Below are 23,720 nucleotides of genomic sequence, written 5' to 3' on the forward strand. Positions count from 1 at the left end.
CTGAGGGGTGGAGCCGTTGAGCTCTCAGTGGCCTTCTGGCAGAGGGGCAGCAGGGAGAAAGTGCACTGCCCGCCCCTCAGCCACTCTGTCTCCTTCTGCCTGCCCGTCTCCCTTAGCAACGTCCAAGGAGATAGCCAGACCAGCATCTGTATCACCATCGAGCCTGGGCTGCTCTTGAAGGGGGACATCTTGGTGAGCGCTGCCCCTCTGTCTCAAGCGCCCTCCTCCCAGTTTATTTTTTCTACTTTCTTTGTTCTTCCTCTCCTCTCCTGTCTTGCCAGACAAGACGGCCATTCCTGGTGGGCTGCCAGCCTGGGGGGCATAGGCTCAGGGCTCCCGCACGACCTCCCAGCTTCTGAGATCTTGTCTGTTTCCCTGCCTCAGAGTTGGATACCCTGTTCCCTGGGCTTGTCTCTTGTTCGGGGACATCTCCAGGGAAAGTCTCTCAGGGCAAACTGTTCCTCCTGGCTTCCTGCTGCTTAGAAGGACTCCCTCAATTCTACCATCAGTTCTTCCTCCTGCAATTTAAATGCTCTCCTACTTTGTCCATTCTGACCTGTATGGAGAAACTTCTTGGGAGGACAGTTTTGTCCCCACAGGTCATGACTGGCTTTCAATGCTCTGCTGTCCTAGAAGCTCCCCGAGACAGCTCTGAGATCCTGTCTCCCCCTCTGGGTTTGGGGTGAGCCTTGGGGATGGTCATGCAGCTGATGAGGAGGCTCTCTGGGCCTGATTTTCCGCCCTCAGATCCCTGATGGGTTCTGCTGTCTTTCCCACACAGCTGAAGTGCTACCACAAGAAGTTCCGGAGCCCAGCACGGGATGTCATCTTTCGTGCACAGTTCCACACATGCGCCATCCATGACCTGGGGGTCGTCTTTGGGAAGGAAGACCTTGATGATGCCTTCAAAGGTGGGCTCATTGAATGGAGTGAAAGACCTAGCAAGGAATAATTATACCCCAGGATAGAAGAGCAGTAATGGAGGAGCTATGGTAGCAATAAAGTGGGGACCATTTTCTGAGGCAAGGGGGGGTATTCAGGGAGGTGTCACCCTTTGTTTCTTTCCTCTAACCATTTGAGGTCTTGTCTATACCCAGGACATATCCACATCTATCCAAATCCATCCATTCATTAATCCATCTCTCCATCTCTCCAGCAAGTATCACTTGTGCGTCTCTATGTGCCAGGTGTGTGCTAGACCTTGGGAATGCAAACAGAAAGAAGTCAGGGGCTCACAGTCTCATGAGGGTACGAGACACACAAACTTAACCCTATGAAGTGATTTCCACAGTGATGGAGACATGTATAGGAATTATGGGTGCCCCAGTGCCCCAGGGAGCAGACACTATCTCTACTGTGACTTTTCTTCCCACAAGTGCTGGATGGTGATCTTTCCAGATTGGGCTCAGGCAGAGAACAGAGTACGGCTGGGGCTCAGAGGAGGGGGGGCCTGATCCCCCGGTGTAGCCTGGCTTGTGCCCGAGAAGAGTGTTCTCTAATGCGCTTTCCCTGGACTAGAGCCAGGAGGGCAAAAGAGAGGATGCCATTCTAATTACAGAATAGAATGTGAATGTTATCAGTCTTAACAAGGAAACATAAAAGAATAGCTCACAAAATAAAGGGGGCTGGTGGCATGGGAGAAGAGAAGGGCAAATTTCCTCTTCTGGAGGGAGTCAGGAGACACCACTGAAAATGGGCAGATTGAGAAACAGAGGCTTAACTATAGTATTTAAAGTGTAAAGGTAATCAGTAGAATAGATGATGATGACGATGATGATAGATTAAGATGGATGGAGGTGGGGGAGTAGAAGTGAACCAGATTATTCACCTTCATCATGGTGAATCAATAGAGATTACTTAAAACTAGCATCTCTAGAAATAGTGGCATAAAAACAGTGACTATTATCTACCGTCTTAGCAGTAACTGCTAGCAAAACGTGAAATAGAAATGGTTAGAAATGGTTATATCAGGCTAGGAAGACAGAAGCTAAATTATAACTATATGTATCTAAACATAGAGTTAAATACTTTCATATAATATATATTTGTATATAAAATATACTATCAACAATATATACATATATTAATATTTTCTAGAAGAAAACTTTTTATGGAGTCCTTTTGGGAATTAATTGCCCATTTTTGCTTTTCTTCTCCTTTTTTAGATGATCGATTTCCAGAATATGGCAAAGTGGAATTTGTATTTTCTTATGGGCCTGAGAAAATTCAAGGTATAAGCCACATTAGAATTCATTCTTCCACCCACTTCCCTCCATCCTGACGTGTCCCTACCCCACTCCCACCAGCCCCCCACTGATCTACTCCATAATGATCAAGTTACTGTGAATGAGAGGCAGGCCAGCTGTAAAGGGTCTGGGTATCATAGTGGACCCCCAGCTAAATGTGAACAGTGACTTAATCTCTGGATAATAAAAATAAAAAAGCAGACCAAGAGGCGCTGAGTTGGATGAACTGTTCTGGTCCCATTAGGTCATCATCCTATTATATTCAGAGACTGAGGGCCATGGTGGATGGAGGGAGTTGCCGAGGGGACACTCAGAGGTGCTGAATGGACAAGAAGAATGTATGAGAACTGAGGTGATTCAACCTGAAGATGAGAAGGCCAATTTAATAATAGCGTTCAGCCTTTAGGCTGGTTATATGTGGAGACCAGCTGTTCTCCATCTTATCTGAGAACGGAATGGGAAGAGATGAAGTTAGGCCACAGACGGAGGGACTCTGGATAGATGGGAGAAAGGGCTGCCAGATCAGGAAAGTGACTTGCCTCAGAAGGCCTGACTTGCAGCCTGTGCTATCTTCATCGTGGGCTTTCTCTGGCTGTGTAGGAGACACTCTGCCTTGCTTCTCAGATTTCTCCCTGGAGTGGAAAGCATCTTAAATGGGAGACAGGGGGATGGCTGTTATGACCTTGTGCCTTCTCAGTGTCAAGGCTATGATTTCCTTGCTGTCCCCGACTCCGTGGGACATCACAAGTATCTCCCATACTTCACCTCACTCCAAAGACTGACTCTCGGGTCTCTTGGCACTGGTCCAGGGGTCCCTGGGACACCTAAGAAAAAGAGGCAAACACTCAGTGAGAGGGTTCCCCCCGCTTTCTCCTGGGTGGGGGTGTCTTCATTGCTCAGTGCCGTTTGTCCTGATTTACCCTCATGACCTGGCATGAGCCTTCTCCAGACTAAGAAACCAGAACCCTGGGTTCTCTGTCCAACTTAAGCCACTGGGCCCACCCCACCGTAGTCAGGAAAAGGAGAAGTCCCTTAGGGAGCATTCGTGGGAGAGCTGGTGGACTTCCTGTTTTTCCAGCTGCTGATCATTTTTTCTTTCCCCTCCCTGTCCTCCTGCCCTTTCCCACTCCTTTTAGGCCTGGAACACCTGGAGAATGGGCCAAGCATATCCGTGGACTATAACACTGCTGACCCCCTCATCCGCTGGGACTCCTATGACAACTTCAATGGGCATCGAGATGATGGCATGGAGGGTAGGTGGGACTGCTGGCTTCTAGCCCCCATCCAAGCTGCACAGTCCCTGCTCACATGGCCTTGCTCTCTCGGTTGGCCGTGACACCACACTGGTCTCAATGGGAGGTGGGGGAGAAGGCGAAGGCACCTTTGGGAGCTCACAGTTCAGTGGGGGAAGATAACACATGAATGTGTTAACTAATGCAGACAGCTAAAGAATGCAGCCAGTCACATGAGGGTGTACCGTTGTTGCCAAACAAGTCTCATGGATGGCCAGTGCTCTGAGAATGGCAGGGGAGGGATTCTTGAGAGCTGAATTGACCTGGGAGAGCTCCTCGGAGGAGGTGGCCTTCATGGCACCTTAGGTATCCCCGTGCTGCAAACACAGCATTTGTTAGAATTCTTTTAAACGTACTGTTGGGTTTCTCCAGGCTTGTGGCCTGAGTTCCCTGGGGTCAAAGCACTAGGAATGTAGATGCAGCATCTAGGGCCTACAGGCTTTCATCAATAGCCAACGAAAATGCTGGAGAGCTGGAAACAAACTGTTGGGCTCCAAAGTTTGAAAAGCAAGCTACAGAATTGAAATTGATACATGTTTAATTTAGCTACAAAACCTCACATTATGCCAAATGGTCAACTGCAACTCAGTTCAGTTCTTGAGAGCTGTATATCGGTTATATTTGTTTTTGTGGTTCATTTGAATATGTGTGATGGGATTTGGGTCAGGACCTCCCAAAGTGAGCGTTCCTGGAGCCCAGGAACTCTTGAGATGCCTCTCTGGGGTTTGACCATAGGCTTGTTTTCCTGATTTGGTGCTAGGACTGCAGACTGTGGTTGCTGGAAGGACCCTCAGGACCCTCTGCCTAGTCCCTGTCAGTTTTCAGTTGGGGGTCACTGAGACCCGCATGAAGGAAGGATCTCCTTATTTGCCTCCACAGCTGGGGATATGTCCTTTCAAGGACGCCAGCTCCCAGTCTCTGGGCTTCTCCCAGCTGAAGCTGGTCCTAGCGTGGGGCTGTGCTGCTGGGAATCCTGGGCCGCATGGCAGAGCTGCGCTGGTGAGAACCAGGCCTGCTGGCCTCACCCGCCCTCTTCCCTTTGCATTCCCCTGCCTCTTGCTGCCTACTTCTCCAAGGTTTTGTATTTGACTCTGAAAGTCTTTTAGGCCTTTCCTCAAGTAAAGCTTCTCCCTCTAGCTTCGGAGACACCAGTATGAGTGATGGATTTCAGAGCAAGTGGGACGAGGGTGGTGGATGGGCTAGAATTTTGGGCTTGACGAAAGCATGTTGTTTACACGCACCATCACAAAGTTGATGACTTGTCCTCACAGCCACCTTAGTTCCCCACCCCCTCCAGCCCCCAAGGGCCCAGACACCCCACCCTGCTGAGGCTGCCCCCCACAAAAGCACTCTTCCCCCCGACCCCACCTGTGTGTGCTAAGTGGTTGAGGAGAAGGCAGAGGATGAAATGAATTCGTCCTGAGGTACCAGTGGCTGCTAGCCTAATGGTTCACTGCTCTGGGGAGGTTTGCATTTTTAACAAGAACACTTGGCAATTTGAAGGCATTTCCAATGTCTCCCATCTCTCCCTAGTTTGGATTTGATGCAGTAATAAATGTAAAAACATTTAGTAAACTATAACGTGCCAGGCAAACAGAAGGTAAAATGATTAAGGGAGAAGAAGGACAGGCTGTGGGAAGTCCAGGGCTAGGGACCCGGTGGGCTGTGAGGGAGCCGAGGGGGCAGACTGCTGCGGCAGAGGGAATGGCAGCAGGAGAGGCAGGCACGGGGGAAAGGAGAAGCTGGGGGGAGTGCCTGGACCCTTTTCCCACCCCCTTGCCGCCTTCCATTTTCCTCCCGTCTGCTCCCCCGGGCAGGGGAGAGAAACAGTGGGACCTTTTGGCCAGTTAAAGGTCAGCTCGTCGTGCAGGGACAGAGGGGCTCCTGTCTGGAGACTGAGAAGCTGGCCCTATGCCTGAAGGGCAGGGGGGAAGGCAGGGGAAGGGGCTCTTGGCTCCTCCATGCTACTCCCTGGCCTGGGCCTGGAGCTCTGCAGCTGGGTTGGTCACCAGGGCAGACCCTGCCTGTCCAACTGTGTGTCCCCAGGGCCAGGAAAGTGAGCCAGGACTTGCACTGGAGCAGAAGCACTGATCAGTATCCCAGTCCTGCAAGGCTGGGGCACTTCTGGAAGGTTCTAGATTCTGGGGCTGGGAGGTAAAGACGTTTTCTTCTGGCTAATTCTCTGGTCAAGGGAGGGAAGCAGGAAGCCTGTGTCTGTCTCTCTACTGTGGGCAAGTCCCCATGCCTCATTTTTCCTATGTGCTAGTTGGGGTAAGGGTGCCCAGCCCCCAAGACCCCGGGTGCTCAGTAGTGGTTCCAGCTAGAGCCTGGGAGGGAGCTTGGTGTTCCCTGGAGTGACCCTGGGTGGGAGATGTGATACCCGGGGCAGCTCTGCCTGTGCCCTGGGGAGAGCCCGGAGCAGGCCAACTCATCATGTAGTGGGTGGGCATGTGTGCTTCAGAGCACTCCTGGGCTCAAACCCCTAGCTCTCCCCTTTGTAACTGCTTGTCCTTGGTCAAATTGTCTCTCTCCTGTGCTCTCAGTGTCCTTATCTACCAACTTGGGGTGGTAATAGTACCTGTGTCATCAGGTTACTGTGGTGGTTTTCACGAAAGGCAGTTTAGTACAGGGGTTAAGAATGCACCCTTTGAAGCCAAACTCCCCGGGTTCAAATCCTTTGGCAAGGTGCCTGCCTCTTGTGGCCTCAGTTTGCTCTGCTGTAAAATGGGATTGAGTCAACAAGTCATTTTGAGCTGCTTTTGGGGAGCAGGCTCGCTGCTGTGTTTCCTCGTGGGTCTCTGTCAGTAGTGGCTGTGGCCGGCATCTGAGGGGCCTGAAGAGAGGGCTAAAGGGGAAGGCCCTGGGCCTTGGCAGCCAGCCCTGGCTGTGCCACAGGCCAGCCATGGTGCCTAGCACTTTACAGTTACCATCTCATCCATCCTTGCAGCCACCCTACAAGGTGGGCAACTAGTATACCTGGATGGGGAAACTAGGGCACAGGGGCTAAGAAACCACCCCAAGGTTGCCTAGCTTGTAAAGAACAACTAGCTAACCACTAGCACTAACCCTGGGCAATCCTGGTAACCACAGAGGCCTCTGTTCTGGGCATTTGGTCCTGTGGCCATCCCTGGACCCATGCTGAGCTTGGGTGAGTCTGTCCTCCTCTGCCCCACCTGCTGGACTCCATGCCTCACTGCCCACTGGGCAGACCAGATGCTCTCTGTCCTGCCTCTCAGGATGAGGGAGGTGTCAGACGCGGTGGTGCGTGGAGTGTAACACCTGGGAAATTACAGGGCTGGCCCCACGGCAGGCACTTAGTGGGACTTCAGTGCAGGGAACAGCCAAGGCACATCCCTTGGTATCCTGCCCCTACCCCCAAGGCCACTCCCACTCGGGAGTGCCTCTGGTAGGGGGCTAGCCTCTCGAAATAGGGAGAGGATAGTGTGTCCAAGGTGAGGTGAGGCCATTTCTGGAAGTAGCTTGTGTCTCCTATTTCAGGCCTGCCAGGGGAGAGGCCAGGCCAGTCCGTCTGGAGCCCACCGGATGACTCAGAGAGGAGGGCGGGGGACACTGAGCCAGGCACTTGGGAACAGAGGTCATCTCTGGCCTGGGCTGCCCCTCGCCCCCTCTCTGTGAGGAGTAGTCAGCGCTGGGCTCATAGCTCCTGCTCCTCTGGGAAGCCCTCCAGGAGACCCTGACTGAGCCCTTTGTGTCAGGACCGGCTCTGTGTTTAACCCCTTCCTCACTGCCTGCATCTGCCAACTCCCCACTCAGGTTTCGTGTGTGCAGCGCTGTGACTCTCAGAGCCATCTTCTGCTCCCTCAAGACATTGCTGATCCATCATGGTAGCAAAACGAAGGAAGAAAAATCCGTGGGGACTTCTGTTGTCTGTAGGCTGGCCTCCCATCACAGAGCTCCCTGAGGCACACCTACAACAGTGGGGAAACTGAGGCTTGACAGGGGAAGGGACCTGCAAAGGGGAGGAAATCCTCACCTGCGGAACCCACTTTGCATGACTTCAGCTCCTGCTGTGTGGACCCTATTGCACCTATGGCCACACCAAAGTGTGGGGAGGTCAGCCGTCCTGCCCGGGGTCATGAGGTAGGAAAGTGGAGTTGATATTTAAATCCAGGGGTCTGACTCCAAATCCCTTTCCACCTCTCTTGGAGCTCAGCTTATTTGGCACCCCCACACCCTTAATTCAGGTGGCTCCGTTAGGAGAGTTGTCCAACTCTTGATGACAGCAATCTCACTGCCACCCAGGACAGGTCATTTAACTTTGGACATGTCCAGAAATAGAACCAGGGAAGAGGGAGAATTGCCCCTGCATGGCGGACTGAGGGGGCAGTAACCATGGAGGCTTAGGGACCATTTTGGTGCCCCTGTACTTAGGCCAGCAGGGTGGGGAAGGGATGCAAGGTGAACAATCAGATAGAAGCTCAATATCAAAAACTTTCTGACCAGAGAAAGTTCCAGGCCTTGGGACAGGTGGCTGGGGAGCGGAGGAGTGCCTACAATCTTGGGTACTCCCTGCTTTGGGAGCAGTGCTCTCTGGTGAACCTGATCGCCCTGTGTCTTAGTCTGCTTGTGTGGCCACAACAAAATACCACAGACTGTGTGGCTTAAAATAAACAGATGTTTATTTTTTTTTCCACAGTTCATTGGGGGGTGTGCAGTAATCTGAGATGTAAGTGTCAACAGCATTGCTTTCTGCTGAGGCGTCTCTCCTGGGCTTGTAGACAGCCGTCTTCTCCCTGTGTCTTCACATGATCTTGTCTGGGTCCTAATTGCCTCTCCTTATAAGGAGACTAGTCAGATTGGATTAGGGTTAACCCATATGACCTCTTTTTAACATTACCTCTTTAAAGGCCCTGTATCCAAATAAAGTTACATTCTGACGTATTGGGGGTTAGGACTTCAGCATTTGAATTTTGGGGGAACACAGTTCAGTCAATACCTGAGCTGAAGGAGTTTTCTGGGTTGCCTGGAGCCAAATGCCTGGAGCCTTGGTTGTGCGTGGGGAGGCAGAGAAGGTCCAGAGCCGGTGGAGGGAGAGCCTCCTGGTTCCCCACCAGCTTCCTCCTTGCAGGCTTCCTCTGTCTTCTCCACTTCGGTCTGGAGCCTGCCAGCTCAGCGCTCTGGCTCACACCACATTTCACAGCCTCCAGAAGCCCCATTAGCTGTTTGGCCAGAGTTCTGAAGCCCCATGCCCAGCTCCCAGCTCCCTGCGGGTGGGAGTGGGGCTGTGTTTTTGCCTATGCTGCACAGAGCAGCCTCCAAATTCCTCTCGAGTGTTCCAGGGTGAGCTTTCTCGGAAGCAAGTTGCAGACCAAGGGATGTGGGCGGCTTTCACCTCCAAGGAGCCCAAAGGTTGGCCAGGTCAGAGTGGCCCCACTGCTCACCCTGTCACTCCCCTCCTCCCCTGACATCCTCAGACATTTAGTTGTTTAGAGTTTCTCATGACTTAAAAGAATTGGGAATAGGGGCCAGTGCTGGGAAAAGTGGCAGATTGCTCAGGGCCAGAAGAAAGAATGAAGAGAGAATGTGACAAGTGCCCTGCCCTGGCTGAAGATGGAAATGGGAGCTGGTAAGCACCCACTTCTGGGTTTCTCCTCCTGCGTGATGCCTATCAGCTCTTTGTTGATTTGTTGGTTTCTGGGGGTGGTCCCACCAGAGCCAGGGGCTGGTGACAAGGGGTCTTGGTTTTGAGCTCAAGCTTCTCAGCCCTCCGAGGATCTGTGAGGAGAGCCAATACCTTCCTGAGGGGAGAGCTTCCAGTTCTGTAGGACACCCACCTCCTCCTCAAGGTCTTTTGACTGAGCTGGAGAAGAGCTCCCCTGATGGCAGCCTGGGTCCCCGGTCTGTGGCAACTTCTCATGAGCTTGCTTGTCTAAGGATTCTCTGACTTTCTTGAAAGAGAGGAAAGAGGGAGGGAGAGAAAGCCAGCAAACAGAGAATGAGAAGGAGAGAGAAACAGGTGAGACACATGGAGAGATACACAGAGAGACCCGGGTAGATATTGGCCAGGGAAGCAGGAGATTTAGGTTCTGGGTGTCCTTGGTAACTTGTTTTCTTTAGGTTTTTATTTCATGTAGTATGAGGGGGTAATGATTCTTTCCACTTCTTGGAGCTCAATTGTAGTTTCTTTTTGTGACTTGGAGGGAGCTAAGATGGGCCTGCTGAGCGTCCTTCTCAGGCCTTCTCCACTCACGAGCTTCAGGTGGTAAGCAGCATACCTCAGTGGCTGTATTAGTCAGGAGAGGTTTGGTTATGCTGGGTAAGAAACAGCCCCAAATTCTCAGTGGCTTTACCCAATGAAAGCATATTTCCCGTCCATGCTGTCTGTCTAGTGGAGGTTGGTAGGGGTCTTTGTTCTTATTTACTCCAGACTGGTGGTGGCTTCATCTCATAAATGCTTCTGCAGCAGTGGGTAGAGGACACTGTGACTTGCACACTGCTTCTGTCTGGACATGACATACTTCCTTTCTCATATTTTATTAGCCAAAACAAATTACATATCCATACCTAGTTTAAAAGGGGGCAAAGAAATTGTACATTGAAGGTGGAAATCTGAAATGATGTGGAACACATTAATGTCTACTATAGGAATTTAGACCCTGGGATCTAGAATTAGAAGATCTAGTTCCAAGCTCTGTTGTTTATAACTGTGTTCCTTGGTCAAGTTACTTTGGCTTTCTGAGACCCAAATGCCTCCTCTGCAAAATGGATGTAATAATACTTTCCCTATAGGACTATTGTTAAGATTCAATGAGGTAATGTATATGAAATGTGAAAAGTAGAGTAGCTGGTATGTACTATGCTGGCAATAATTTGTGTCTATTATTATTATTATTGAATTGAGGAGCAAGAGAAGATAGAGATACGATTTTGATGTATACAAGCCATCTGTTCCTAAGAAAAAGCCCACATCCCCTGGCCCCTCTACTCTCCGGGAACCATCTGCAGCTGCTTCTGTTCTGGAAGCCCATTCTCGGGAGTCAGGAGACATGCCTCTGACTTTTTGTATGACTTTGGAAAAGTTGCTGCCCCTTTCTGGCTCTCAGTTTCCTTATCAGTGACTTGCAGAGGATGGATTCCAAAGGGGCTTCCAGCTCTAAAACCCTAATGATGATGAGGATGCTGAGGGCGATGCGATGACAATGACTAGATGACAGCCAGCCCTGCATGCCTGCCCATGCCTGGCAAAACTGACTGTGCGTTCTCTTGGCCACTCCTCTCCACACACCTGGAGGAGGCTATTGTTTTGTGACTGTTAGGCTAAACAAGCAGAACTTGCAGGGTGTGGTTACAAAGCCACTTTAGTTTGTCTGCCATTGTCCTTCAAACCTATCCTATGCCTCCCCTGCCCCTGAAGGACATTAGGCATTAGGGCAAGTCCTGTGTCTTTTCTAGTCACTCTCAGATAACAAAAGATCTTCTGGTCAGTAATAAATATGCCCACTGCCAGTGAACTTGGAACTTGAGTCCGAGTTAGTTTTCTTCCTCCATCAATTCCTACATGGCACCAGCTGTGTGTGTGCGTGAGTGCATGTGTGTGTGTGTGTGTGTGTGTGTGTGTGTGTGTGTATTCAGCAGGTTTTCTCTGTTTTCCTGACTTAAGGGAAGAGAGGAGAAGAGGGAAGGGATCAGGAATGGTGCCTGCCTGGCACCATTGTGAGGGAATCGAGGCACACTGTGTGGAGACAGAGGCCCGAATAATAGGACTCTGGAGGTTTTTGCCAATGGAAGATGCTGGTGGTGCTGAATGCACTCTCTCCTCTTGAGCAGTGTTTTGGGTGTTATTGGAGACCCTTCTCCAACTCTTCATGAATCTGTTACTCACCTTTTCCTTCACATGGGTGACTGGCTCTGGCAGATGCTCACATCCCTGCCTTGGCCCAGAATTCCCTCGCTCCCGCCTCCTGCTGGGGACGGGTCTTCCCTCCAGGGGGCGCTCTAGGGCAGGGCCTGAGGCAGCCCCAGGCTGGCTCTCCGTCCTCTTGGTTCACAGGAGCTCTTAAGTGCTCTTGGCCTCAGAAAAGCGTGGAATTAAGGTGCCCAAGGCTGTGCCTCTCTGTCCTCCTGCTTGCCTCTCACCTTCGACTTTCCAGCCTGAGCCAGGCTCTGTGTCACGTCCTCTGTGCCCCGGGACACTCACTGAGATGAGGGAAAAACCCCTAGCAGGTGACATTCAACAGCAAAACAACACTTTGTAAGGTTCCTCTTAGAATATTTGACTTCCTTGCCCTTCACTCCTTTGATGTGGATGTGCGTGGGGGTAGCTTAGAGCCACAGATAGTTCTCAGCTATGTCTCTCTTAAAAAAAAAATTTAACAGCTAATTTATATATTCCCAATATAAGAAATACAGTTATATAGTAAAATTATATTATAAAATTATATTGATATAATTTAACACCATAACTTCACCTGTTTACAGGGTACAATTCAATGGGTTTTAGTAGATTTGAGATTGTACAACCATCACCATAATCTAATTTTAGAACAGTTTCCTCACCTCTGAAGGAAACCTCATACCCATTAGCACTGACTCCCCATTCTCTCCACCCCATCCTAATCTACTTCCTATCTCTCTAGATTTGTCTAGTCTTCATACTTCTTGTAAATGGAATTATATAGTATGTGGCTTTCTGTGGCCTTCTTTCACGGAGTATGATGTTTTCACGTTCATCCCTATTGTAGCATATATCCATACTTCATTTTTGTTGCTGAATGATATTCCATTGTATGGCCATCTCACATTTTTTCTGTACACAAATTAGTTGATGAATGTTTGCATTGTGTTGACTTTTTGAATACTATGAAGAATAAGTTTTGCATGGATTTATGTTTTCATTTTTTCTTGAGTACCTAGGAATGGAATTGCTGGGTCATATGGTAACCCTATGTTTAATCATTTGAGAAACAGCCAGGCTGTTTTCCAAAGTGGTTGCAACATTTGACATTCCTACCATCCAAGGTTATATTATATAGGATTATAATTCCTACCCTTCCTCACCAACACTTACTTTCTGTCTGTGGGATTCTAGCCATCCTAGTGGGTGTGAAGTGGTATCTCACTGTGCTTTTGATTTGCATTTCCCTGGTGATTAATGATGTTGAACAGCTTTTCAAGTGTTAATTGGCCATCATATATGTATTTTAGAGAAATGTCTATTTATATCCTTTGCACTTAAAAAATTTTTTTTGTCTTTTTGTAATTTAGTGATAAATTCTTTATATATTCAAGTCCTTTATCAGATATATGATTTGCAAATGTTTTCTCCTGTTCTGTGGGTTGTCTTTTCACTTTCTTCAAGGCAGTCATCTCTTCCTGCAAGCCCTCTCTGGTCTCCTGCCTGACTTTTGGAATGTCGCACTCATTTTCTGGGGGCCTCTGTCACAGCTGAGACCCAAATCTATTAGTGTTTGCATTTTACAGATGGGGAGACTGAGGCAATAATAGAGAGGTTGGGGGCCTTGTCTAAGATAACATCTGAGTATATGGTGAAGGAAAGATTCCAACTTCGGGAGTCTGAAGCCAGAGTCAGGGATCAATACTGCTTCCTATCATTTTATGATCTTGATATAAAAGATTATTCATCTGTAGCATAGCCCGAAATGCTTCAGGCTGCTTGGTCTGATCTCTTTCCAGCCCTGGAACTGGTGCCTGGAGTGGCCTGGAAAACCTTACCCGGAGAGGGAGGCTGGGTTTCATATCCCTGGACAGTGGAGCAGCACAAAAGCCCACAAGTTCTGCCTCCCAGCTGCCTCTGCCACCTACAGGGCCCTGTGTCCCCTCATCTCCCTGAGACCAGGCAGGGTGAGGGAGGGTAGCAGGAGGTAGCCCCCTTTGGGTTGGGAGTCAGGCAATTAGGCAGTGGGGAAAACAGCCTCTGTGCCCACCCTCGGAGGACACCTGTGGCCATGGTGAACGTCATGGTGACATACCTTCACGGGGCTTGTAGTTCTTGCCTCCTGAATTTGTGGGTGAAGTGTGGGAGGAACCAGTAAGAGGGGGGGACTGTAAGATTCCAGGTGGCCCCAAGTAAGTCATGAAAAGGGTCCAAGCGTCCCACAGTGATACATCTGCCCTTGTCTCTGAGCTGGAGATTTAGGGTATGATTTTTCTAAGCATGGGTGCTGAGATATTGGGGTTCAGTGCAAACTGAATTTTATTGGGGAATCCTAATCTGCTGGAGAGGGCAGCCCTTCTGGTCTGTGGCTTCAGGGTAGTAGGATGCACACAGAGAGAGAAATTCAAAGCTGCTACAGAAAGTTTTGTCTCTGTTCTGTCATGTCGTATAGGACAAAGGGTTTAGTCTGCAGCAGGAGGAGTTTGAGTTAGCTCTCTGGTAGAACTTCCTGACTGTGAGAGGGTGGCTCAGCTGTGGCATGGAGGTTGGGTCCTTGCCTTCTTAGTCCCCTTGGGCATAGATGTCGAGAAAAAAGGGAGAGGGTCTCAGGGTGGAGAGAGTGACAGACAGGGATGGAATGGCTTCTTGAGGAAGATCTGGGGATCTTCCCCTTCCCTAAGAGGGGAGTCCTCTCCTGACCTCCTGGAACAATCACGGTGCTGAGAATTCAGATGTAAGGTTGGCCCAACCTTGTGGGTAAAGACGATGACATGCTTGACCTCACATCTGCTGGCCACCTGCTGAGCACTGCTCCTGGTCGGGCAGGGAGGGGCCGGTTCCCATGCCCTGGCATCCTTAGCTGGCTGCTCCATGGGACAGCTGGCAGGCCTGGAGAGCGGTGTCTGCCCATGGAACATTCGGCAAACCAATACCCTCCTGAGTGAATGTGCCTTTGGTCTTCCGTAATCTTTGCCATCAAGTAGAGGCTGGAAGGCCGAGCACACTCAGGACACAGAGCTCTTGGCCAGTGACCTGAGCGACGTCTGCCCTCCTGTTGTGCTCAGATATCAAGCTCCAGGCCAGGGAAGAGGAGAGTGTACACTCTTTCCCCCTCAACCACCCTCCCTTCTTCCTTTCCTGCCAGACCTGTAGACGAGTGCAAGTCAGCTGGACCTGGCAAGTCCCTGAGACACCGACTCTAACCATGTCCAAGAACAGAAATTTAACCTTCCATTCATCAAATATTTTTTTCTTACCCAAGTTGCTTTTCAGTCATCATTCCTCCCTCCCTTCTTTCCCCCCCAATTTCTTTTCTCTCTCCTTTCTTTCCCCAAATCCTTATAGATGAGCTGTTGGTGGAAGGCCCTGTTCTAGCCCTGGGGCTGTACACAGCCGTGCTCTGGAGTGGCCTGTAGACAAGTGTGGGGATGGGGTGCAGCAAGATCAGATGAGCTTGCCATCCCTGCCACCCTCGGCTGGGGCAAGATCTCAGCCGAAGGCCTTGGCTTCTCTGGAGGGTGTAGCTTTTGGGGACGGTGATCAGAGGCGGATGGCTTTGCAGAGGAGCTGCATTTGTACTGGGCCTGGGAGGGGGGAGCTGGCTTTGAAAACAGAATTATTTTTCAAATCTAGAAGTGGCTCTAGAAGTGGCATAACAACATTGCACAAAGTCTAGAAAAGCAATCAAATCTGGCAGGCTCCCTCTCCCTACTCCTTCATGCTGGGGTGGGTTGGGTAGGAGGTTAGTGAAATGCTGGCATTGGAGAAGGTGGAATGTTGGAAAAGGTGTAAGTGAGGCTGAGGGAGCTGCATGCAAGGGGCTCAGTAGGGGAGAACAAACCAGGAGTTAAGGGAAAAGAGAGCTTGCACAACCCTGCAGCAGATGTGTCCCTGGAGCCCAGATTTCCTGCCCTGTGGATGTGGCTGAATGATGAGCACCCAGTGGCTTCACCTCCTCTCGGCCTGTGCAGGCTGCCCTGTACTCAGCTCCCCGCCCAAGGTGGGCAGGTTGACGCTGCCCGGCTACAAGGAGGGCACGTGCTTGCCAGGATGGACATTTCCCTCAGGCTGCCAGCCCTCCAGTCTTCCCCTGCAGCCCACAGCATCCAGCCCTTGGTGGTGAGGGTTGTCTTCCTGGAGTATTATGGGTTATTCTTACTGGACCTGTTCTGGCCCTGGGATCTACCCCCTGCCTTTGGAGGCTGTGTCCTAGCCCTCTTGCTCTCTGACTGGGCCAGCTGGCCTGGGGTTGGCTCACAGGTGCTAGCCAACGCTGGTTTGCTCTTTGGCAGAGTTTAACTTGTTCACTGACTGTGCTGGCTTCCCAGCCCCTCTCTGCAGCAGCATCCTCCCTGGAGCTTGTCTGCATCGTGCCTACTTCTGCCCACGAGCTGGTGTGCTTCTCTTCACGTGACAGAGCCCCTCCCTCATGGTCCATTCTCCCAGGCCTTTGGGCAGTCTGAAGCCATTTATGGGAAGAGGTTTCAGTGGATCTGGGATATGGAGAATCATCAGTCCTCTTTCCTTTTACAATTCCCCTCTTGCTATTTCCCCAGCTGCTCGTGGATGATTCATTCACTGTAAATCTTTCTTCTCTGTGCCCCTCTCCCTGGCAAGAGACCTTCTAAAATCTTGCCCAAGTCACTGAGCTCACATACCTTCAGTAATAGGCAGTCTCTATTAAAGTTAAGAAGGACAGTGTCTTAGGGTGGCTGAGAAGGGACAAAATCTGCATCCCTGGGAGGCAGTAGAGGCGCCAGAGTGGTTGAGAGCACGGGCTGGGGACTCGGGCTGCTTGGGATGAAGCTCCAGCTCTGCATCTTGCCTTCTGTTGACTATGGGCGAATCATTTAGCCTTTCTGAGCCTCAGTGCTCTAGTTGTAAAATGGTGACAAGGATCGTACCTCTCCTACAGGGCTGAGAATTAAATGAGATAATTTGTGGTTACTCAGCCCTGGTCCTATTACGTAGGAAGTTATCAATTAATGTTAGTTTTTACCGACCCCACTACCTGACCTTGGGTAGTACTTTATAAAATGCAACCCTGAGTATGACTTAGTTTACCTTTTGACCATCCCCGTTGTTAAACCCAGGCCTTTGGCTGCAAGCCAGTGTTCTTCCTACCACACTAAACCAGGTGTGTTTTGTGCCTTTTGTCTGGCACCATCCGAATGCCTGTCTCCATTCCTCTTTGTGAGCCACTCCCTCTGCACAGGGCTTGGGGGATTTGTGGAGGTCACACACATAGTTGGGGGCAGGCCAGGCCTACCTCTCAGGGTCTTTCCAGGGTCTAACCTCTAGAGGTCCTGCCTCCCTGTCACTAGTCATCAGTGATGGCTAGGCTGTGGGTTCTGTGACTGCTGGAGAGCTGTACAGCTGTTCTTTCTATTCTGCTTCAGAAAATATCTCAGAATGCAGGAAAGTGAGAATGTTGTGATTATAGGCATAACTTTGAATCCACTCTGTTGATGAAGAAAAGGCAAATCATTTGTGTTCTTTAGTCCGTGGACTGTCCACAGTAACATTCACTCATTCTGTCAACAAATATTTATTGAGTGCCTACTATATGCTAGTCACTATTCTAGACACTGATCATGCAGCAGAGAACAAAACAAGGATCCTTGCCTCTGGCATGATTATATTCTAGTGGGATAGGACAGACAAAGAAATCATTTAAAAAGACATTGTAAGTAAATGAGAGAGCATGTTAGAAGGTGATATTCTAGGAAAAAAAGCAGAGCAGAGTAAGGGTGATTGGGAATGGGGTTTATGGAGCAGTGAGTGAAGTTTTTAAAAATGCTCATCAGCCTAGGCCTCACTCAGGAGGGGACAAATGGGCAAAGAATTGAAGGAATGACTGAGTCAGCCAAGCAAATATCTGAGGAAGATATTTCCTCAGGCAAGGGGAGCAGCAAGTGCAAAGGTCCTGAGGCAGGAGCCCACCTGTGATGTTTGGGAAACATCCAAGTAACTTGTATGACTGCAGTGAAGGCTGTAATGGGATATAGTGGTCAGAGGTAATGGGGACCAGATCATTTAGGGTCTGGTAGCCATTGTGAAGATTTGGCTTTTTCCCCGAGCTCTTCCATTTAATGACATTTGGTAGAGATCTCTCCATACTAGCACATAAAGAGCCATTGCATTTTTTTCAGTTGAATAATATTCTACTGTATATATGTACTGTGTTTTATTTAGCTATATTTTATTTAACTGTATTTAAGTAATATGGACTTTTGGGTTATTTCCAATCTTTTTCTGTTTTTAAAAATGCTGTAGCGAATAACTTTGTACATATACCATTTTCATTATGCAAGTCTATCTATAGGACAATTTCTAAAAGTAGAACTGCTGAGTGGAAGAATATATGCCCTTATAATTTTGATAGTGCTATATTGGCCTCATGAAGGTTGTTAATTGACACTCACTCTCAGCCAGCAATTTGGTTAGGGAGTAGAAGGAAGGAAAATCTATACATACCCTCCATATGTGAGATGCTGCAATTAATCTTTGAACAAAACAGGGGTTAGGGGCACTGACCCCAGCACAGTTGAAATCCATTTATAACTTTTGACTCTCTAAAAACTTAACCACTAATAGCTTGCTGTTGACCAGAAGCCTTACTGATAACATAAATGGTTGATTGACACATCTTTCGTATGTTATATGTATTATATACTGTATTCTTGCGATAAAGTAAGCTAGAGAAAAGAAAATGTTTTTTCAAGTTGTTGCAAATCTCCAAAAAATTTTCAGTATATTTATTGAAAAAAATCCATATATGTGGATCCATATAGTTCAAACTATTATTCAAGGGCTGACTGTATTAGGTGCCTATTATTTCCTTTATTCCTCATGACCCTCCTGTGGGGTGAGTATTCTTATTCCTATTCCTATTTCACAGATGAAGAAACAGGCACAGAGAGGTTAAACAATCTCCCATGTTTGCACAGCCAGATAGATGTAGAACTAGGGTTCTGATTCCTGCCATTTGTCACTATGGTTCACAAGGGCAGGGGTCTGAGGAGCCCTGCTTCCCTCGCCCCTGTCCCCTGTGCCACCCCATCGTACACAACTGGGCATGTGGAGCTGTCTGGGGTTTGAGAGCCCTGAGAATAAGGGCTGAGTTAAAATGGAAAGCCTGCCTGCCTGCCCAGCTCAGACCAGCAGGATGGGAAGAGGCCAGCCCCAGGGACCCGGAGCTACATTGTCTGAGCTAGCCAACCCTGGCCTCCCCTTCTGTCCCCTTCCCTCACCAGGCCTGTGGTGAGACCTGGCAGGCTGTGACCTAGCTGATTCCGCTCTGGGTGGGGAGCTCCCCTCCCTGTCTGCTGGGTCAGCTCACATCAGGGTTTGGGTTTCGGCACTTCACTGATGAAAATAAATTAGCTTCTTTATTGCCCTGCTTGGCCCTCAGAACCTCGGCAGCATGACGTATTTCTAGACTGCCTGTAAGCCACCACTTCTGTCCTAGCCCCCAGGGGCTCTGTGGCTGCTGCAGAAATAGTCTTGGATGAGTTGGATCCTGGAGCTGCCAAGCAAGAAGGGAGAGTTGGACCCACAGAGTCCAGGCTCTGGGATCCAGGCAGTGCCTGGCTGAGCATTTTCTCTGAGTTGTATCCTTGAATGTATGGAGCTGGCTAGGAGTTCAGGGATTATCTGGTACTCTCGCATTATGTAGAGGGGTAAACCGAGACCTTAGTGCTCCCACCCCTTGCCTCCCAGTCTACTGCTTTTGCTGTGGGACACCACTTTCTCTAGGTCTGTGTATTGGGCACTGGCCGGCTAGGGATTGAGGCAGAGCTGGGGAGACTGGGTTTTAGCTGCAGCAGGAGAGGTGGAGGTCTGACATCCAGGAGAACTGTTTTGCCCTTGAGAGATATGAGAGAGGGGAACAGGTGGCAGGACAGGATTTTCTTCAGGTTGAGGTGAATCCTTTCATACATGTCTGTTTAGATGGGGTGAGTGACAATACCTGTGTGGACCTGGGAGAGTGAGGCAGCACCTGGGAGTTCTGAGAAAGCCCCTGCGGAGACGAGGGAGTCTTGCCCCAAACTCCCTCTTCACCACCCCTCCCTTTCTCTGTTCAAGCATTATTTGCACCCAGAAGACCCCCCCCGCCACAACCAGGCCATAGGGCCTCCTGCTGGACTGCTCTGCTCTTCCACCCTTCAGAGCCCCCCTGCCCATCCCCAAGTGTTCCGCCTGGGCTGTGGTGGGGCCTCCCTTGTCCTGGGAAGCAGCTGCGGAGCTGTCAGTGGGTGGGGGCAGGAGCTCTGACCATCTTCCGCATCCCCAACTCAGTCTTTCTATCCTTACAGCTCTCAGTGCCCTGGTGCTTGTTGGAGCCTTTAGCCTTGTGTTGCTTTGATTACTTTAAAAATTGTTAGCAGCAAAGTGTTCTTTGATGTTTGTCCTCCTTTTTCTCCAGGGGCAGTGAGATCAGATTTTGATATGAAAGCTCAAAGCTTCTCAGATCCTTCCTTCTTCCTTCCTGCCTCCCTGCCCCCTCTGTCTGTATACTGCTTGAGAAACTTCCAGAACCAGGCAGGGGCTCTTCATGTCACACAAAGAGAAAGAAGCCTGGGGGCGGTGCCTTGTTCCAGTCTCCTGTCCAGTCCTGTGCCCTATGGTATCGTAGCTTCTGTGGGTCAGGAAGGTCACTTCCAGCTTGTCCCTCTGCGGCAGGGACTTTTACACCTGGTGAGGTGTGTGAGCTTGCACAGAATTGCCCAGGAGACCCCGTGGAGATGCCTACATGAACCTCCTTTACTCTCTTGCACACAAATGGACCCAATTGGGAAGGGAAGTGGGGAACTGCCCAGATCTGCCACCCACCCCGGCTCACGCGTTAGAACCGCACGGCCCTCCAGCCCACTGCACATCCACAGCGCTGACGGGAGCTGTGCTCATTGAACTGCACAGCCAGGCTGGGAACAGTACTTATTAAGGCCCGTTTTGGGTCAAGAATGGGAATTGACCCTAAATGCAGATATGGGTTCACTTGTGTGAGCTGTGAACCAGCTCTGAAACAGCTCCCTACGAGTTTCCAGAAAGGCTTGAGTCCTAGAAGCATCATGCGGATAAACGCATGAAATCCGCAGGGGACCTCCTCGTGGGAACAGCACTCACTTGAATGGCAGGGTTTGGCATGTTGTTCTGAGCCAGCATTGTGATTTATTGTCTCTGTCTCCTCCTTGCCTATGTTGGGTCTTCCAAGCTCTCACCCTTGGCCTGTCCCTCTCCTTCTTTCTTCTTCCTTCTGCTAGGACGCAGAAAGAGCTTGAGTGTCAGAGCCGTACTGACAATATGATCTTGAGCAAGCCACAACCTCTAAGCCCCGGTCTCTTTATCAGGAGGAGGGGTGCAATGACAATACCTTGAAAGGCAGTTGTGGAAGCGAATGAGAGAGCACCCATTAAGTGCAGAGACCTAGTTAATAATAACCTTCCCGCCCCATTCTGCTGTACTCACCCAATCTCCTGGCTCCCCAAGCCCCATGGCCTCTTTCCTAGTTCTCCCTCCATCCTTCCCAAGTGAGGACAGCAACAGATGGTGTCCATGTCCAGGCAATGGGAGTGGGGAGAGGCAGGAGGGAGGTGAGTGGTTATACCCTGACCCTTGTCCACTCAGACATCTGCCTGGGATTTGACAATTCCCTTCCTGAGTAATTCTCTGCTGCTCAGCTCCTGCCCTGTTCTCAGGACATGTGCTCCTGAGCCTGGCCCTGTCTGCTCTCTTGCTGGGTTGGGGGGATTGTAGAAACCCTGAGAGTTTGGGGCTGTGTGAGGGGTGCCAAGAACCTGCCCTGCCCATGCAGGCCTGAACTTCCAGCTAGCCCTGCTTCCCTCTCCACTGGGCTGGAAGGCAGGAGGTGGTCCCTTGTAGGTCTGGGGACATGTTTCCATCAACACACAGGGTGCCACCCCTTACCCCTACCCTTGGCAGTGGGGCCCTCCCCTGCTCCACCCTCTCCCATCTGATCTTTGACCCCTTGACCCTTGGGCCACCCATGCTTGCAGTTCTGTTTAGAACCAGAAGTTCTAGAGTTCAAAGCTCATCTTGTTCTCTCTCATTTTACCACTTTGGAAGCTAAGGCCCAGGAAGAGGAAATGACTTGCCCAAGGTCAAGGAGCAGCCAGCTGGCTTTGGGATTCAGGGCTCCTGAGTTGTAGTCCTGAGCTCTGTCTCACACCCCAGAGTCCGTCTGCCCCCAGGCTGGCTCAGGGCTTCTCAGCTGTGGCACCAGTGTTGTTGGACTGGGTCAATGTTGTGGGGCCTGTCCCATGCACTGCATATTTAGCAGCATCTCTGCCCACTTGGTGCCAACAAGATTTCTTCTAGATGTGACAGCTGAAAATATTCCCAAACATTGCCACATGTTCCCCGGGGGATGTATCACCCCAGGGAGGACCACTGGCCTAGCTGTTCCCTCAGCCCCTTGTCTCTGGGCGCTTATTGTTCCCACCTATAGAGTGTGAAGCAGCCCTTCACGGGGGACACTCCTCTGCTTCCTGCTTCTGTTCTAGGATTGGCTGCTTGGGAACCAAAATACTCAGCCATGTTGTTGCTCCCTAAGAGAAAGAGCAAAAAGCCAGGTCTGGAAAGAGCCTTCAACACCTGCCAATGAAAAGAAAGAACTCGGCAGCAAGGGGGCTGAAGGTGGTGCTTGAGGGAGGCTGTTCGCCCTTCCTGTCTGCAGAATCCCTCAGTGTGACCAAGGTGCCCTCACCCCGCTGGCCCAGCGCTGGGTCTGCTGGCCAGAAAGATGTCCTGGAGGGGATGGAGCAAGTGTTTGATGTGCATTTGCAAAATCTATCTTAGCTATAGATTTTCCTTCAATAATTCCACTTTCTTTAGGTAGCCATACCTGGAGACATTTGAGGTTCTCATGTGAGGGGGTTCCTAGTGCCCTTCAGAGCATCCCCCTCATGGTGTGTGACTCCCATCTGGCAGGAGTGCAGACTTCCTTCTGGGGGTTGGGGCCCTGGGTGCTGGTCTCTGCTCTAGCACCAGCCTCCTGCGACAGTGGGAAACTCTTCCCTCCCCGAGTCCAGTGGACCACATCGGGCTGGGTGGGTCGGGCCTGGTGAACTCAGGCTGTCCTCTGGGGTGGCCATGGTGTGGCTCTAGGATTGGCCTGGGGTGATTTTCACATGGCCAATCTGGGGTCTCAAATAATGCTGAGCATCCAAGGGCCTCCAGAAGGTTGCCAGAAGGTTCCTGCCTCTAGATCTTGTTTCCTGAAACCATCCTCCTCAGTGTTGTCTCAGGGCATGGGGGATACCCAGTTGCCTCTGAGGACAGAAGAGTATTTTTGCCTCTCAAGCTTGATTTAATCAAGCTCCTATCTGGAAGGATTTTTTTGCCCCAGTTATTTTCTGCATTTTGTTTTAAGGAAAAAATATATATTTTTTCCAGATAGAAAGCATGGCAATACCGAGTGTATCCTTTTCCGTACTAGGTGTGCCATTCCCTGCCCCCTGTCCAGGTCTCCCAGGACTTCCTTTCCTATTTATAGGAAGGCAGCCGAAGTCTCACCCATCCCTCCTTCCATGTGGCCCTTGGTGTTGGAGCCATCTCCAGAGGTGGGAGAGGCAGTGGCATTTTGGGGCACATTGTTGGCAGTAACCAAGCGGGGAAAGTCCCAGTATTGTTAACTAAACTTCACATCCTCAGAGCCCGGGGTGTTTCATGAGACCCCTCTCTTTGTTGGACATTTGATGCCACGTTTTCTGAACAGAGAAAGGGCAGAGCAAATATTATGTCCTGAAGCTTAAGCATTGGGCTTACAACATCTGGGCCAGTGAGCTAGGGTCCCAGAGGCACTGTTCCGGGTGGGCCCTGGCTGGGGAAGGAGGAGGAGGAAGCGGATCTCACAGTGGTTGTGGTTGTATACACGTGGCTGCCTTATTTAGAGCACCTAAGTGTGCTGTGCACTGTGCCCAGTGCTTTATGCATGTTATTATCAATCTTTGTAATACCCTCTGACATTGAAATATTAATGCACCAATTTTATAGATAAAGAAACTGAAGCTCAGAAAAATTAAGTAATTGGTCCAGGGTTGCACTAAGCTAGTTAGTGGTAGGGGTCTGGATTCAAACCAGTATCATGTTGATCCCTAAGCCCATGTTCTTAGCCACTTGATCCTGGCATATACTGAAATGCCATGAGTGAGAAGGGCTGGGTATAACTTAGGCTACATTATTAGAGGCATGTTTTTCAGAAAGTGGGAGGTTTTAGGACACTGTGGTGTTCCTCATAGGTCAGGAAGCCCAGATGTTTGTGGGTCCCTTGCTTCAAAGTGTTAAAAAGCACTGAAAGCAAGT

General features: G+C 50.1%; 1 protein-coding gene across 14 annotated transcripts in view; it reads left to right on the forward strand.

Annotated features, from left to right (window-relative positions):
• TNS1 (tensin 1) overlaps window positions 1–23,720 on the forward strand; it is a 229,600-nt gene that overhangs the window by 147,167 nt on the left and 58,713 nt on the right. For all 14 annotated transcript variants that reach the window (XM_037015945.2, XM_037015948.2, XM_037015950.2 and 11 more), the window contains 4 exons: window positions 117–192; window positions 782–911; window positions 2,166–2,231; window positions 3,383–3,499. In XM_037015945.2, coding sequence (XP_036871840.2) covers window positions 117–192; window positions 782–911; window positions 2,166–2,231; window positions 3,383–3,499 — 389 coding nt within the window. The remainder of the gene's footprint in view (window positions 1–116; window positions 193–781; window positions 912–2,165; window positions 2,232–3,382; window positions 3,500–23,720) is intronic.

Source organism: Manis javanica, chromosome 12 (genome assembly GCF_040802235.1).
Source record: "Manis javanica isolate MJ-LG chromosome 12, MJ_LKY, whole genome shotgun sequence".
Lineage (NCBI taxonomy): Eukaryota > Metazoa > Chordata > Mammalia > Pholidota > Manidae > Manis > Manis javanica.